The 14,757-nt window shown below is 51.1% G+C and overlaps 1 protein-coding gene across 1 annotated transcript in view; it reads left to right on the top strand.

Annotated features, from left to right (window-relative positions):
• Positions 1–589: 589 nt before the first annotated feature.
• LRIG1 (leucine rich repeats and immunoglobulin like domains 1) overlaps positions 590–14,757 on the top strand; it is a 93,857-nt gene continuing 79,689 nt past the window's right edge. Inside the window, exon 1 of the mRNA XM_082004854.1 lies at positions 590–786. Coding sequence (XP_081860980.1) covers positions 611–786 — 176 coding nt within the window. The 5' untranslated portion in view covers positions 590–610. The remainder of the gene's footprint in view (positions 787–14,757) is intronic.

Below are 14,757 nucleotides of genomic sequence, written 5' to 3' on the forward strand. Positions count from 1 at the left end.
TGGCCGCCCGCGTTCACACCTGGAGTGGGAAAGAAGGGCGGGCTCCGGCGCCCCTGATTGACGGGCCGCCGGCATCAATGGGGCGCCGCGGCGCCGCGCCGAGGGGGGGCCTTCTGGCCAATGGAGGCGCGCGCGGGCCCGCCGGAGGACCCCCGCCAGCCAATGGGCGGGCGCGCGGGGGGCGGCGCGGCTACATGTTACGGTGTCGCCAACGTGGGTCCGCGGCGAGCGGGGCGCGGGCCGGGCGGGCAGCGGCGGGGCCGGAGTGGCGCGGCGGTGGCAGCGGCTCTCAGCCCCGCGAGAGCGTGCCGAGGAGGGGGAGCTCCAGCGGCCGCCGGGCCGGAGCCGTGCGGCTTGAGGGAGGAGGAGGCGCTTCCCGTCGCGGGGACGGGGACTCGATCCGCCCGGCGGTGCCCGCCCGCCTGCCGGCGGGTGGATGCCGGTGCCGTGACCGACCCGCGGGGCCGCGCCGCGCCGCCGGCGGCCGAGGCGATGCTGCGGGCGGCGGAGCGGCACTGAGCGCTCGCGGGGCCCCGCGGCGTTACCGCTGCGCTCCGCGCCGGGGCCGCTCCTGCCGCCGCCTCGGACCTTCTCCGGTGCCGGATACAAAATGGCGGTGCCGTCACGGGCGGGCGGCGGGGCGGCGGCGCTGCTGCTGCTCGGACTGCTGGGCTCGGCCGCCGCCGGCTGCCCCGACGGCTGTGCCTGCGGCGGGGAGCTGCTGAACTGCGGCGGGCAGGCGCTGCCCGCTGTGCCCCGGGACCTGCCCCGCTGGCCGCGGCACGTGTGAGTACCGGGCGGGGGACGGGGCTGGGGGGGAAGCGGGGCTGGGGGCAGCGCCGGGGCGCTTGCGAAAGAAACAAAAAACACAGCGAAAAGAACCCCGAAATGGAAGGATTTGTGGGTTTGGTTCTAAAACCCAGTGACCGCCGCCGCCTTGCAGGCGCTGAGCTGCGCGGTGCGAAACTCCTCCCGTGCTCCGGTGCCTCCTCTGGCTCCCACCCGAGGCGGGGATGGAGGCGGTGAAGAGGCGGCGGGCGCGACGCTGGTCCCGGGCGAGAGGCGCTCGGGGCGCCCGGTCCCTGGCTGGGCTGGCCCTCCCTCCCCTCCGCACGGTGTCTGGGAGGAAGGAGAGCTCGCGGTGGGGTTTGTCGCTGATGCTGGGATCCGCTGGAGCTAACGGCCCCCTCGGGCTCCCCAGTCCTTGTTCGGACACCCACCCCCGGCCTGCTGCTCCGGCCCTGCTCCCAGGTCCCCAAACACGGACCCCAGCGCTGGGGTCGTGCTTTCCCTTTCGACGCCTCGAGCTGCCAACCGTGAAGGTGCGAAAGGCAGCGAGCGTGGGCCGAGGCGGAGTCGTGGGCTCTCGCGGTGCCGTTGGGGTGTTTCAAGAGAAAAAAACAGTTGGTGGTTTCCAATAAAAGCAGTGTGGCTGGCTGCCGTGCCCTGCGTTCTGGTCCGTCTGTCGGAGTTACTAACCTGCAGCGTGTCCTATGTCCTGGATGGCAGCTGAGCTTGTAGCCCAGCACCTGCTAGTTAGTACAGCGCAGTGTCTGTGTGGGTGGTTGTTTTTTTGTTTTCTCCTAGACGGGTGTTTTAAAGCGTTCAGGTACGTGCCCGAGTGCAGGACGGCGTGATTTCCATTTCCCGTAAAGTGCAGCGGGTCGGCTCTGGTTGTGTAACCGCCGAGCGCGGCTGCTGCTGCTCTGGCCTGGTAAGATCTGAAATACAACATCAGACATGCGGAGCACGGGAGATTCGGGGGTAAGCGTGAGTGGCTTTGACAGCTCAAGTCCTTTGACAGTGACAGCGCAGGAGGACTGAGAGTGTGTGTATGCTCACACACTCGTAAAAATAAACGTCCTCGACTATTGGCTAACTTTAGGAAATAAAGATCTAGAAGGGAGAGGGAGAAGTGCCTCGGCTCTTCCGTTGCTGGGCTGTTTGGCTGTTTCAACAGATTTATAGATTATTGAATCTATAAAACCCCTGGATGTAATAGATGCTCTTCAGCTCTGCCAGGAGAGAGAACGGTCACAGAAGTGTTGCTGGGATTCGTCCAACTCCTTATTAAGAAGAATTATTGGACGTTTGTCAGGTTCTCCTGGTATTATGTACTTTTGGCTGTAGAAATGCTTTGTTTTACATGAAATTATCAGGTGTCTTGCTGAGAGGTACGTGTGGCCTCTGCATTAAAACCCTGACTCATGCCATTCACCTGTTGCTGTGTGCTCTGAAGGATCCTTCCTTCAGCCTTGGGCACCTTTCAGAGCAAGTTTTTAGTCTTCTCAGTGTAATTCCAGCATTCCCATGTGCCTCTTAAAATAGGACAGTGTATCTTTGTTCATGCAGAGAAGTGCATTAATAGCCCAGTCTGAAGAAATTTTATTGTTGTGTTTTTTCGTGAGTGCTAATACCCATGAGTGTCTTTCATATGGAACAGATTTTTGAGTGTCTTGAGTTCAGTTTAAATTTTATTGGTGAAGTAATAGTGTGTATAAATCTACTGCTATGGACCTGTGGGCTGTTGATCTTTTAACCACTTAGAATACAATTTTTCATTTTGTTAATTCTTTGGATAGCTTAGAATTTGCTAAAGTGGAAAATTGTGATGGCTTTCATATCTGACAATGCAAAATGAAGTTTTTTTTCCTTCGCCATAACTAATATAAAAACCAGACACTTCAGCTATTTCAAATACTTTTGTTTTTAATCAATTGCTTCTTTCAGTTTAGGGACATAAAGCTGAAGCACGTTTTTCATGCTTGGTAGGGTCATAAATGCTAATTTCTGGTGCAGAGAATCACTAATTTTTTTAGTTGTTTAATGTCCTCTATAAAAGCACCATGTGCTGGAGAAAAGTCATCTCTATGCAACCATCTCCATTGCTTTTTGGTTTTTCTTAACGTGCCCTTTTACAGAAACAGAAGGCGAACGTGAGGGCTCGCAGCAGCCTCGGGCAGATGCGGGAGTGCAGCCTGGGGGTGCAGGTCTCCCAGCCGTAAGCCGGGGTGAGATGGGCCATGTTGGAGCTGTGCACCCTTCACTTCCCATTGCTTCTGGGCAGGCTGCATCTCCTACCGGTGTCTGCTTCCCCGGGGTGATGAGCTTAGGCATGTTCGATCCCGAATAGGAGACAAGATAAATCCTGTTTTCAGTGACTCGTGGTGGCTGTGCCTTAACTTTGTTAAAATGCTATTGAAAAGTCCCTCTTTAGTAGTTTATCTTTTATTCCTAATGAATGCCACAAAGCTGAAGCAGTGCTTGGAGTCGGTTTTCAGTGTGTTGGAGATAAAGCTTTTGTTTGCAGGGTTGGAAATGTGGCTCGGCACACTGGGGAGGGTTCTGGAACAGACTTAATTGTGCCGTGTATTTTGTCAACAGGGCTATCAGTACTGAGGAAAAGCATTGGGATCTTTTGAAACTATTGTTATTTCTCTGTTGGCAGTAGAGCTGGGAGTTGTAATTTTTCTCCCTAGCTTTCAGAAGGCATAACTGATACGCAGAAGGGCTGGTGCACTGCAGTTGCTCACATTTAATGCGTTGTGGCACAGATATTATTTTTTTTCTTAAAAGCAACAGGCAGCTCAATACTGTGTGCCAGTTATATAAATGTGCAAGACTTGCTGGCTGAGCAGCCCTGCGTAGGGCACGTTGCAGCACTCCGGAGTGACCCATACTTGTCCTCACAGGAGCCACAGCAGCCAGCCACTGCAAGCTCTGCAGCTGTGAAAAGTCCTCGGTCCATGGGGGATGCCAGGAAAATCAAACTCTGCGGAGCAGTCGCTGTGCAGGACTCCTTTGCAGCATCTCACTTCGAAGCTGCTGGAGATGCTTCATGTCTCTTGATGTTTGAGTCCGAAGTTTGTTTTACATTAGAGTGTAATACGTGGCATAAACTTTAGGGCCAAGCTTAAGTCTGAAATGCTTTGTGCCCGGAAAAGCCAGGTGCAAGGCTCTAGCAGTGTTGGTGACATGGCACATCCCCTGCGTGCTCTGTTTCTCCATGCATCTTAATTTTTGAGGAGTGGTAGAAGAGAGACTCTTCTATGCGTCATGTATGAGAGGGGTTTTTTCCTTCCTTTTCAGTGACAGAGCAGTATAATTTTGGGTACAAATTTTAATGGTGAGAAAGCTTTGGGGCTGTGGAAGTGCAGCTGGCTAGCTAATCCATTGCTGGTATGGTCTGGAGAAATTAAAATACAAACTTTAAACAGATGTGTTGTGTGTGTTTTTTGACCCAAATGACTAGGGGAAGTTTTTGGGATGCTGGGCATCTGTGCATATACCCTTCTGCCTCTGGGTCTGTGTGTGCCTGGCACGTCTGGGAAGGAGGCAGAGTCCTTGCCAGTGCCCAGGAGAGCTGGGCTAAGAGCTGCTCTCTGTTTCCCAGGGAGGCTCTGGGGCTTGGCTGTATGGTTAGGTTGCCCTGAGGCATCAGCTGCATGGATGGCTGTTTGCATGGTGCTGCTGCTCTCTGGAGAGAGATGGGCAAAGCATCCGGATGCTTTTGAAAGTCCTGTGGATGTCTGTCAATGGTTTTAGGGCCTGGAAGTGCAGTTGAACTACGAGTCAGGAGCAGGCTCTGGCTGTGCTTGAGCATATGCACACAAAGAGATTTTGTTCAAGCCAAATAAACTGAATATTTGTGCTCAAAATTACCCATTAACTTAAATTTCTTGCTAAACTGGGGTTTTAATGTGCCAGGTCTTGTTGCTCTGCTCTCACATGTTAGGGGTAGCTGCTTTGCTTACTTGGTAGAGCAGAGGGGCTGTGCAGCAAACTTGCCGTGCTGCTCTCTCCGTGCATGGTGCTCTCTGGAGATGGACATCGGGTGCTCACGGGCTCCAGAGTAACTCGTACTCATCTGCAGATGCTGGAAGAGAAGGTGGTGGTGGAAATCTCCTGCTGACAGTGCTGGCCTGCATGTCCCACTTCCAGCCCTGCTGAAATAATGGAACAAAGATTAAGTAATCGTCACCCTGGGCTTGTGCTGCCTGGTCCCGGGCAGCTGCAGAGCCCTTGCTGTGTGCTGGCTGCCCGGGGGGGCCGCCGGGCTCGGAAGGATGGCTTGGGAGAGGGGGATGTGGCTCTGTGCAGGTGGCTGGTTTCCCCTCCCTCCTCCTGGGGAAAGGTGGTGGAAACCTAAAGAAATGCTGCAAAGCCAGCAGCTCCCTCCTGGGCGGTGGTCCGGGGGAAGGTTTCCCACTCAAGTGTGACTGTTGGGAGTTGGCAGTGCTGGCAAAAAAAGAACCCATGCTCGGCTTGTAATGACAAGCTTTGGTTTGGTGCTCCCTGCAGCCTCTTCCTCATCAGTGGCCTCACTTGGGCTCTGTGTGGGGGAAGGTCTGCAGCTCCAGGGCTGCGGCATGGCTCTGCACTCCCCAGGGTTGCAGTCACTGCTCTGGAGCTTGGCCTCGGAGGGTAACAGCAAAGCCTCTCCTTGGAAAGCACTGCTTCTCTGGGCCTGCTGCTTATGCACAAATAAATACATGCGCTTGCAAATAAATCCACCCTTCCTGTGAACATGTGTTGGTGGATTCACTGACCACCCTCAGTATGCCGTGGTATTTATTGGCGCTTACTGGAGAACAGCAGTTAACAGCAAGCCCTTTGCAACTGCTGTCTGATCTTCTCATCTTAATCCCTGGCTGAGCCACAGCTGGGGCAGGAATGATCTCAATCAGACTATGACTAGAAGTGTGTGTGAGATTCGCAATGAAGCCTGAATGAGAGGAAAATACCTCCAACCAAGAAGCTGTTCTGGCCCTTGTAGAAGCCCCTGGCCTCGAGTGAAAGGCTCTAGGACCTCAGCCTCCTCTGCATATTCCTCTCTTTTTGAGAAACTTCACGGCATTTAATCACTTCGAGGCTTTTCCTCTCTGCAGTGACTGCAATTTGAAACGCAGGGGTCCCATACAAAAGGACCAAGTCCTCAATGGGCTGTGTTAATATTCAGTGTCATTTACAATAGGTGCAGTTTGAAAAGGGGAGAACGGATGGTCTGGGAGCCGGGGGAGGAGGAGCTGTGGAGGGAAAATTCCCAGGGCAGGGGAACGAACACCTCGGTAGGCAGCCGAAAAAATGAACACACCATCGATTGTTCTCTAGGAAAATCGACCATTATTATGTGTTAGATACAGCTTAGTATTTCTTGTGTAAACTGCTCTACAGTTCTGTGGATGTAAGGTTTGGGGATGGCTGAGCCTTGCAGGAGTTCCTGCTTGAAGTTTAAGGGATGAAGGAGCAAATGTGAGGCTGATTGCATTCCCCCTTTACTTGCTGGCATCAAGAGGCTAGAGGTGGTAAACAGGTATGTTTCGGAGTCCAGACACTTCAACAAAGCACTTCAGGTAGATAAATGCTTCCATGAGCATGGTGAGATTTCACTTCCTTGCTTAGAATTAAGTGGTGCTGGAGTCTGGTCTCTGGGACTTAGAAGCAGCGCTTTGTGATGGGCCTTTAGTCAGTGTGTGCCCTGCCTGGTGCAGGGAAGTCCTAGAAGCACCTGAAAGGATGGTCCTTAGTGCGCAGCTTCAGCAGAGCGTGCTGTAAAGGTTCAAGGTGGCTTTGTGTTGAGGCAGTCCCCCAGGTGCTGGAGAAACCTTCCTGACTCTGTGCATACACCTGGGCTCATGGATATAAACGCAGTTCCCACTGGCTCTGCAGGGTGGCTGAGAATTGCTGGGGTGCCAGGAGGCCCAAGCAATGCCTGCCTCTGGTTTCTACTTGCTTTGATCTCTTGAAGAGGGGTTAAAGTTTTTTCTTGAATCCTGAGTGGCTATGAAACTGGCTCATGGCTTTCATTCCTCCGTAGCCACCTCTGATGAGAACTTGTGTATTGCCCCTGACTTGTATGTTAACCGCACCCAGAAACTCTCAATTAGGGCTGCAGAGCTTTTAATTGATCTTGTTGGCTGCCCCATGAGACACCTTGGATTGAGTTAGCTCAGCTCATCAGCTTTTAACATAATCATTTTGTGCTGCTAACCTAATCACCCAGTGCGACTCCCTTGTTTTGCAACATGGAGCTGGATGGGGTTGTGTGTATCAGCGGAGTAGAGATAATTTAGGCTAATGCTGCTGGGAAGAGCTATCTGCAGAAAATCCAGGCTCTAGGGCTATCGGCTCTGCAGGACCAGGGCTGCGCAGGAATTAGCACCTCGTTCAGGGCGAGGGGAGTGATTTAGCATAGAGCATGGCTTTGGTGAATAACAGTGAATAAACGTAGCCCCTCAGTCTGGGTTGTGGTTTCATGCAGGCCCGGGAGGCTGGGAGCCTGCCAGCAGCTCTCCTCTGAGGTCCCGTGCTGGTTTTTAGTGGCACGGGAAGGAAGGAGCGGAGCGTGAGTCTGCAGGAAGAAACAAAGGGTGAATAAACCATCTTTTCTCTTTCCTGGTATGTCCAGCTATTAAATGATGTGCTAAGAAGTATTTTTTTTCTGCTGTGCATAGGGGCCCGAGTCAAGGACCAGGATGCCATTGTGCTAGCACAGAACACGAAATACGTATTATTATTGTAGCTGAGTCATCCATTAATGGTTAACCAAGTCCTGCACTGCATGCAGCCCGAGTCCTTCAACCTCAGCCTCTTCCAGCTTCAGAGCAGGACCACAACATATGTAATACGTTATGCTCCCTCATTATATTTTCAGCACGCTGTCTCTCAAGCCGCAACCATATAATTTTCGAGAAGTCTAGAAGCAGGCCCTGCTATTTTGGGGGCACCTCTCAGGACCTGGGGACATGTTGGATCCAATTCCAGGAGCACAGTTCACTTCTGAGTGGCTGCATTTTCAGTTTGAATAAGAATTGAAGAACAGGTTTCAAACTGTAGCCATAGTTTTTATTAATGTTAACCATGCTGGACACGTAGGCAAGATGGTTAGTATTTGCATTTGTCATGGCAGTTTTGTAGTTTGCTGCAATGGCTTTGCATGGATTTCAGCAGGAAAAGTATCAGAGACCCTTTACAATCGAACAGCTTTACAATGAGCTACAGATTTATAAAAAGTATACTCCAGTGTCATGCGCAGGTTGCATTTAAAAAGTGCATTAGCTGGCTAGAGCTTGTTGGCTGTTCTGGAGCTAAAGCTTTGTGTACAAGAGAATTTGTCATGGGGGGCGTAAGTAGTCTTGATATTGCTGCTCATAAGGAGGCAGTCACTTTCATTTGTGAATTTTCCTTTGGTGTCTTTTCTGGACCCCCTGGGGCAATCTCATTGATTTTGGAAATCTGCAGAGGTCAAGTCTTAAATGTGTTTCTTGTAAACTCTACTCCCCTGTACAGGCTGTACACAAATGTTTCCCTTTTGTTGAAAGCACCTATTCTTTAGATGAATCATCTCAGATTAGAAAACACATCCATTGAGTTCAGTGGAAATTTGGCTGTGAAATCTTGAAATAAGACACTTTTTTCCTAGACCGTGTCTTCCATTTGTCAGGTTTTTGCTCACTGCAGAAAGGCAGGACAGGCCCTTGGGCGCAAAAAGGAAATGAGAGATGCAAAATCAGGGCTGTGCTGCTTCCCCACACACATGGACCCATCCTCACCACCGATGTCTCTCTCCTTGGTTGCTCAAAGCCTGCACTTTTGGGATAGACACCTGCCAGGATGGGACCCTGTTGTCTTTTAGTGCTGTGAATATTCGTCTGCCCTGGAGAGTTTACCATCAACACCAGCTATTAACAAGCCCTCCAAATGCTACCCTACAAGTTCAAAACACACTTTGCCTAGCCGGTGTAGACTGGGCTGTTTTATAACCACACTTAAAGACTGTTTTAGCCTGCTGTGCGCCAATATAAACACAGGTTTTCTATGTTATCTGTCATCTAGAAAATACTTCTAAAAAGTGATGGCTGGCCACTGGCTGGTGCTCGCAGCATGTGCGGCAGTGCTCGGCTAGTGCTGTTAGTGCTCGTCACCAGCACGGGTGGGTACTGGGGTTGAAGGTGTTGAACTAGATGTGCCCAGCGCTTGGTGGAAGATACTCGGAGATGGCAGATTTACTGGGCATTGTCTTCTGATTGTGTTTAAGGATGTGATGCTGGAGGTGTCCTGGATGTGCAGGTGCCCCATTGGTGGGGCTTGCTGTGGGTGTTGTCCCCATAGGGGTGGGGTGGTGGGAGACCTCATGGATGGGGGGGCTGCTGGTCTATGGGTTGTACATGGGTAATAAAACAGCTATCATAGGAAACTGCTTGGCTGGAGGCCCTCTGAAAAATCACCCCCTAAATGTGTTCCAGTTGTCCAAACACTGGTGCCTCTCCTTCCTCAGCGGCATGTGCGGGGGGAGGCTGGAGGACTCCCCCGCCACTGCCTGGGGAGCAGCCCCAAGCAGCTTTTGCTTGCTTTGCTGTAACTTGGTCTTAGCAGTGCCTGGCTGGCTGCAGTCCACCCAGGTTCAAGAGCTGTGAAAAAGCACCAGTAGCTTTCCTTTAGCATAGACCTGAAAAATAACCTCCAGCAGTCTGGGAAGCGTGGGCTGTTCCTGCAGCAGCCTGGTCCATTAGGCAGGTAACTTGGCTCTTCCCCAGCAGAAGGTGGTTGCTTTGAGTTGGAGCAGGAAGGTGCATGGAGCCACGGGCTTGTCTCCTTTCTCACCAGCCTTTGCAGCCAGGAGGGGATGTGGGGACAGGGATTATGGCAGACGTGTGTGTGGCCAATGTCAGCAGTGACCTCTCTGTCATTTGCAAAGGGTGAGGAGGTATCTCTTGATGATCTGGGTTGCACCTGGATGTTCCCCACCCTTCATTACTCCCACACTGTCTGGCATAGACATGGGCAGTGCTGAAATGCTGAGTGCTGCTGACATGGGACAGTTGCCTGGTGCTTGTCTCTGCTGGCTGTGGTCTGGCCTTCCTGGTGAGCCAGGAGAGCATCCTGTGCTCTGTTTGTCCATGTAACTCACCGAAAATCTTTGACTTCTGAACTCCGGGGCAGAGTCAGATCCACGGTTCTATTTAATTTGTTTTGGCAAAATGGGGAGACTTCTCCTGTTTTAGGAGATCTAAACAAATCATACGATGTTTTATTTTGAAAGGTGTCCTAATACTTTCTACTTTTCCTTTGCTAAGCATATTTTTGTGCTGTTCTTATCAGTTAGTCTATAAACAACTCTGTTGCTCCTTTTTCCTCCTTAAACAAGCCTTCTAACTCAGAATTCTTGGCTTCTGAACACCTTTGAATTATTTCTGAAGTAGGGGACACATGCTGAATTAAATCAGTGAATAAGTGCATATTTTAGATTTCTGATTTGGATGCATTTGTGAGAACTGTACTGTCTTTATTGTTTCACATGGTTGTAAACCTCTTGTATATCCTCCTTCCTACTTTCCACTGTTTGTTCTTGAGGTGATCACCACCCAAAAGGTGTTGAAATGAATGAACTTCAGGGGTTTGGATGCCTCTCATAAGAGCGGATGAATGAACTTTTCCTGTTATAGTATGTTAGAAAATAGTTTAATGAAAATAATAAAACAGTGCCCAGGCAGATTCCACTTTTGCTGTGTGAGTGGGAGAGAAGTTTTCTGGTTTGGGAAGAGGTCTGCAGAGGTGAGGCTTCACCCCTGGTTTCTGAGCATTTTCATCTCGACTGGTGTCACTTGGTTTGTTGCCTGTTGAACAAGAGCTGGCAGCTTGCCTCTCTGGTCTACAGGGATGTGTGCAGGACTCGTTTCAGCTCCTGCAATTTTAGTAAATGCATCTGTTTTATCTCTGGGGGGCTGAGCCCAGCTCCCCAGTGAAGTTACTTGGCTTTTGACTTCTTGGTGAGCTGAACACCTTCGAGGAGCTCTGGTTTCATTCTTACTGACCTTAGCAGCAGAGACATGTACTGGTCTTTGAGTTAATCTCCTTGGACAGAAAGCTGTACAGATCTGCAGGGTGTGTTTGGCTTATACTGTCTACTTAAAACAGCAGTTGGCTTTGCTTTTCTCATGTTTAATAATCTGAGGCAGGTACTGCCTTTTACCCAGGTTTGCTGAGAAAGGAGGCTATGTGATGGTGCATGTGTCTGTTCTCTCCCCCAGAGCTTTTGATGCTATTGGCCAACTTCAACTCTATTTGAGGACAAAACTCAAATTTTACATTTCTGCATCTTAGAGGTAGCAGGCTGGGGAGAGTGGCTGTGCCAGTATCTTCACTGAAGGAAGGGAAGCAGTGTAAGATTATCCTGTATGAGACATCAAAGAATCCCTGTGAGGGGGAGAGCAGTGCCATTAAACCATCCCTGCAGGAAAAGCAGGTAATGGGGACCCAGCTGTGAGACAAGTCTCTGCTGAGCCCTGTGCTTACCTCCATTAGGAGGTCGGTGGAGAAGGCGTTCCGAGCGTTGCTGGGATGGTGCTGGCATTGACTAATACCTGTAGGTAGGCGTGGGATTGTGGTGCTGGCTTACCCCATGCATCGTTCCATGGAGGCAGCACCTGAATCCTGGCCTCTTTGGGGACCAGCATGGTTGTTTCGCTGTGTGTAAAGCAGTGCCACCTGTGCGGTGGGAGCCCTTGTGACGGTTGCAGCTGGAAATTGTTTTTGGTGACTCGCTGCTCCCCTCTTGAAGCAGAGTTTCCAGGAGGAAGATACCTTCATGGCCTGATGGGCATTGAGCAATCGGCTGCGGATGAGCAGCGGTCCTGGGTGTCAGCACCTCCCTGCTCCCCAGCAGCACTGTGGCAGGGCAGGGATGGCTGCCTGGGGCTCCTGCCTGCGCCAGCTGCGCACAGAGGCTGGGCTTCATAGCTGGCATGGGGAGGGGGCAGAGCCATGCAGCCAGGTGGCATCCTTGGGAGATGCTAAGTTGTGGCCTGGGCTGTTTACTATACAGTGTTTCTCCCTCCTTGTGTCTCAAGTGCTACCACTTCGTGGTCAGCTTAACAAGAGCCTGACAAGCTGGTCTTTCAGCTGGCAGGGGCGATGGGACTGTGCTGCATCCCTCTGCATGTCTGCCAGGCTTACTCCAGCTCCTAGGCTTTCCTCTTATTTGGACTGCACAAGCTTTTTTCCCAAGGCTTTCCTTGCATGCTCCTCTGTCCTCCCTATCCTCGGGTGATGGTCCCTTTCGGCAGCCCCGGTGCTGCTGATGAGCCGGCGGTGCGTGCAGGCTGCTGGCCGGGCTCTGGTTATTGCTGTTTACTTTGTTTGCTTCACCCTCCAGCTGTGAATACTTGAGCTGGCTCGAAGGCGAGGTTTTCAAGCACCCCTGTGTGCAAATTGTGTAGTGCCAGTGTGGGGCTTGCTGGGGAACAGGCTGTGCGTGATGAAGCCATTTAGGCTTGTAACTTCTTTAAAGTCAAAACAACAAAAATCCACCTTCTTTTGGGGAAGTGGAGGTGGCAGCTGAACACTTTTGGGGCTGCATGCTAATTAATGTTGCTTTGTTAGTGAGAGGCATGGCTAAAAGAAGAGAAATTCAGCACAGACGTAATTACAGGCCTGCACATTCGGAAACAAAATGGGGAAGTTTCCTTGTCCAACAATTTCCAATTGCTTCCTCTATGGTTTCCTGAGTAATTCTGACCGCTGGTTATAAAACAGTCTGCCTTGCCTTTGTAGGATGCCCCAGGCCTCGAATCTCCCCTTTGCCCACCATCTCCCTGGGCTGTTTGCAGCTGGCAGCAGGAAAACTTCAGATCCCCAGGAAAGTCTGTCGCCTGACGCTGCTGTGTGATAGACAATAACAGCAACAGCCCTCGTGGGACTGGGGTGGGATTGGGAGTGGATTGAAAATGTGCCTTGAAATATTTTGGGGAGGTTATGGTCTGTTGCAGCTGAAATGCCTTTTGATGGTTTTCCTGCTCTTTTTTTTTTTGTTTGTTTGTTTGAAATGCAAAATCCCTCTTGGCTTGTTTGGATGGCTTCAGAGCCACCCGCCTGTTCCTGCCCCAGAGGAGCAGAGCTGGTCCTTCTCCTGGCACTCCCGTAGCGCAGAGGAAGAAGGTTGTGGGATTCCTGTTTAGCTCTGGGTCCATGGAGAGCATGGGTGGAGGGCGAGCCAGGAAAGAGCCCTCCAGTGCTGCTCCCTCCACCAGGCCTTTGGTTGCTGGCTCCTTCCCTGTTCTCTGTGGCCACCTCCACTGAGGTGTTTTGAGCCAAGGCAAACCAAACATATCCCTCTGGCTCTGTGTATAGTATTTGGTGCTTGGGGGGGACAGTATGTGGCTCTTAGAGCTGTGCCCAGCCTACCACAGTAGCTGCTTTCCACCCTCGGTCTGCATTTGTCCTGGTGCTGTGACACTGGTGTCCTGCAGCCTGGCAATCGGGAGTGGAAAGCATCCCTCCAGTGCTCATCTCCTAGTGTCTGCTGGGACTTGTTGGGGAGCAGGGCAGAAATAAAGGATGAGCTGACGTAGCAGCAGCATAGCTGCTGCAGGAGCTGGGCCTTGTTTCTGCTGCCACCAGCAGACTGCTGGCTTGGGCGAGACTCCTCAGCCTGAAAATGGTTCTGTAATTAAAGTAGTGAAGATCTGTCTTGTCTAATGTAAGCCTATAAAAATTAGGCTTTATGGATAAGCTAGAGGTCTAGTTTTCTCTGTTTTGTGGAATGCAATGAATATTTCCAGAGGACAACACAAGTATTGTCCTGGGAGCCGTGGAAGCAGAAGACCAAGTGCATGCTTGTGCTTTGGTGCTTGTGGACAGGGAGGTGTTGGAAAATGGGTGGATCCTGTCTGGGGAGAAGAAACTCTGCCCAGAGCTGTTTCAAAGCACGATCATCTCTGTAAAGGCCAAGAAAACTTGATCTGAAAGCCTGTTTTATTTATTCATTCCTAACTCCAGCCCTGCTTTGAGGGGAGCACATGGAGGCCACCAGCCTTGCTAGGCACACAGGCTGTCCTGGCACGGCCACGTTCCCATGCTGGAAGAGTGTGTTTGGGGCAATACTTGAAATGCAGCAGAAACCCCATGCTTCCTTCAGAGCTTTGACTCCTGCATTTTTCATCTTGGGCAGACTTTAAAGTTTTCTGCAGCATTCAAGGGAACGTTTTGGTTTCCCTTTGCCCACATGTCAGCATTCCTGAACAAAGCAGCCTCAAGATTTGTGGAACAGATTCTTGAGATTCTGCAAATGTTTTGAGCCAGAAGATGTTTCCAGAAACTGCCTGACCTAACAAAAAGAGTTGGTAGGACTTGTGCACGGCTTGGGGAAAGTGAATAAGGCATTTTTATCCCTCTTTAAATGAACATCATTCCAATGAAAACCGCCATCCCTGGTCGTGGGAGCCGTTGCGCTGTGCCACCTTGTTGCTGTTAAACCACAGCTGTGCTTATTTGAACAAACCAGATAAAGAAGATACGCATTTTAAATATGAGGTTTGTTGCCCTGCTCTTGCACTGACTTCCCTGGTGATCCTAACGATGTCATTTAAGGCTAGGTCTGAAAAGAGGTTTACCTAAGGATGGACTTAGATGAAAGGGAAGCAAGGGTGTGTGACAGCTTGTGTACCTGTAGGCACTGCAAACCAGTGCTCAAACCCGTGCTCAAACCCTGCTTTAAGCCTCCTGGGGATATTCTCCTCAGCACATCCAGAAGTGATTGTTTTGTGGTCACCAGCACTCCATAGTCTACACCCTGCAGCACCCATGTGTTACTGACCTGGTCTGTTTTGGGTGCTGCAAACATAACCTTCATGATGAGCTTTTGTGGAGGAGCTCAGAAAGCGACTGCTTTTGCCCAGAAATAAGAAAGTGGAAGTGCTGCCTTTTCCCTAGGGCTGGGTGAGCAGCAATGGCATTTTGAATGGGGAACATGGCAGCAAG

This window comes from Phaethon aethereus (genome assembly GCF_964289735.1).
Source record: "Phaethon aethereus genome assembly, chromosome: 11".
NCBI lineage: Eukaryota > Metazoa > Chordata > Aves > Phaethontiformes > Phaethontidae > Phaethon > Phaethon aethereus.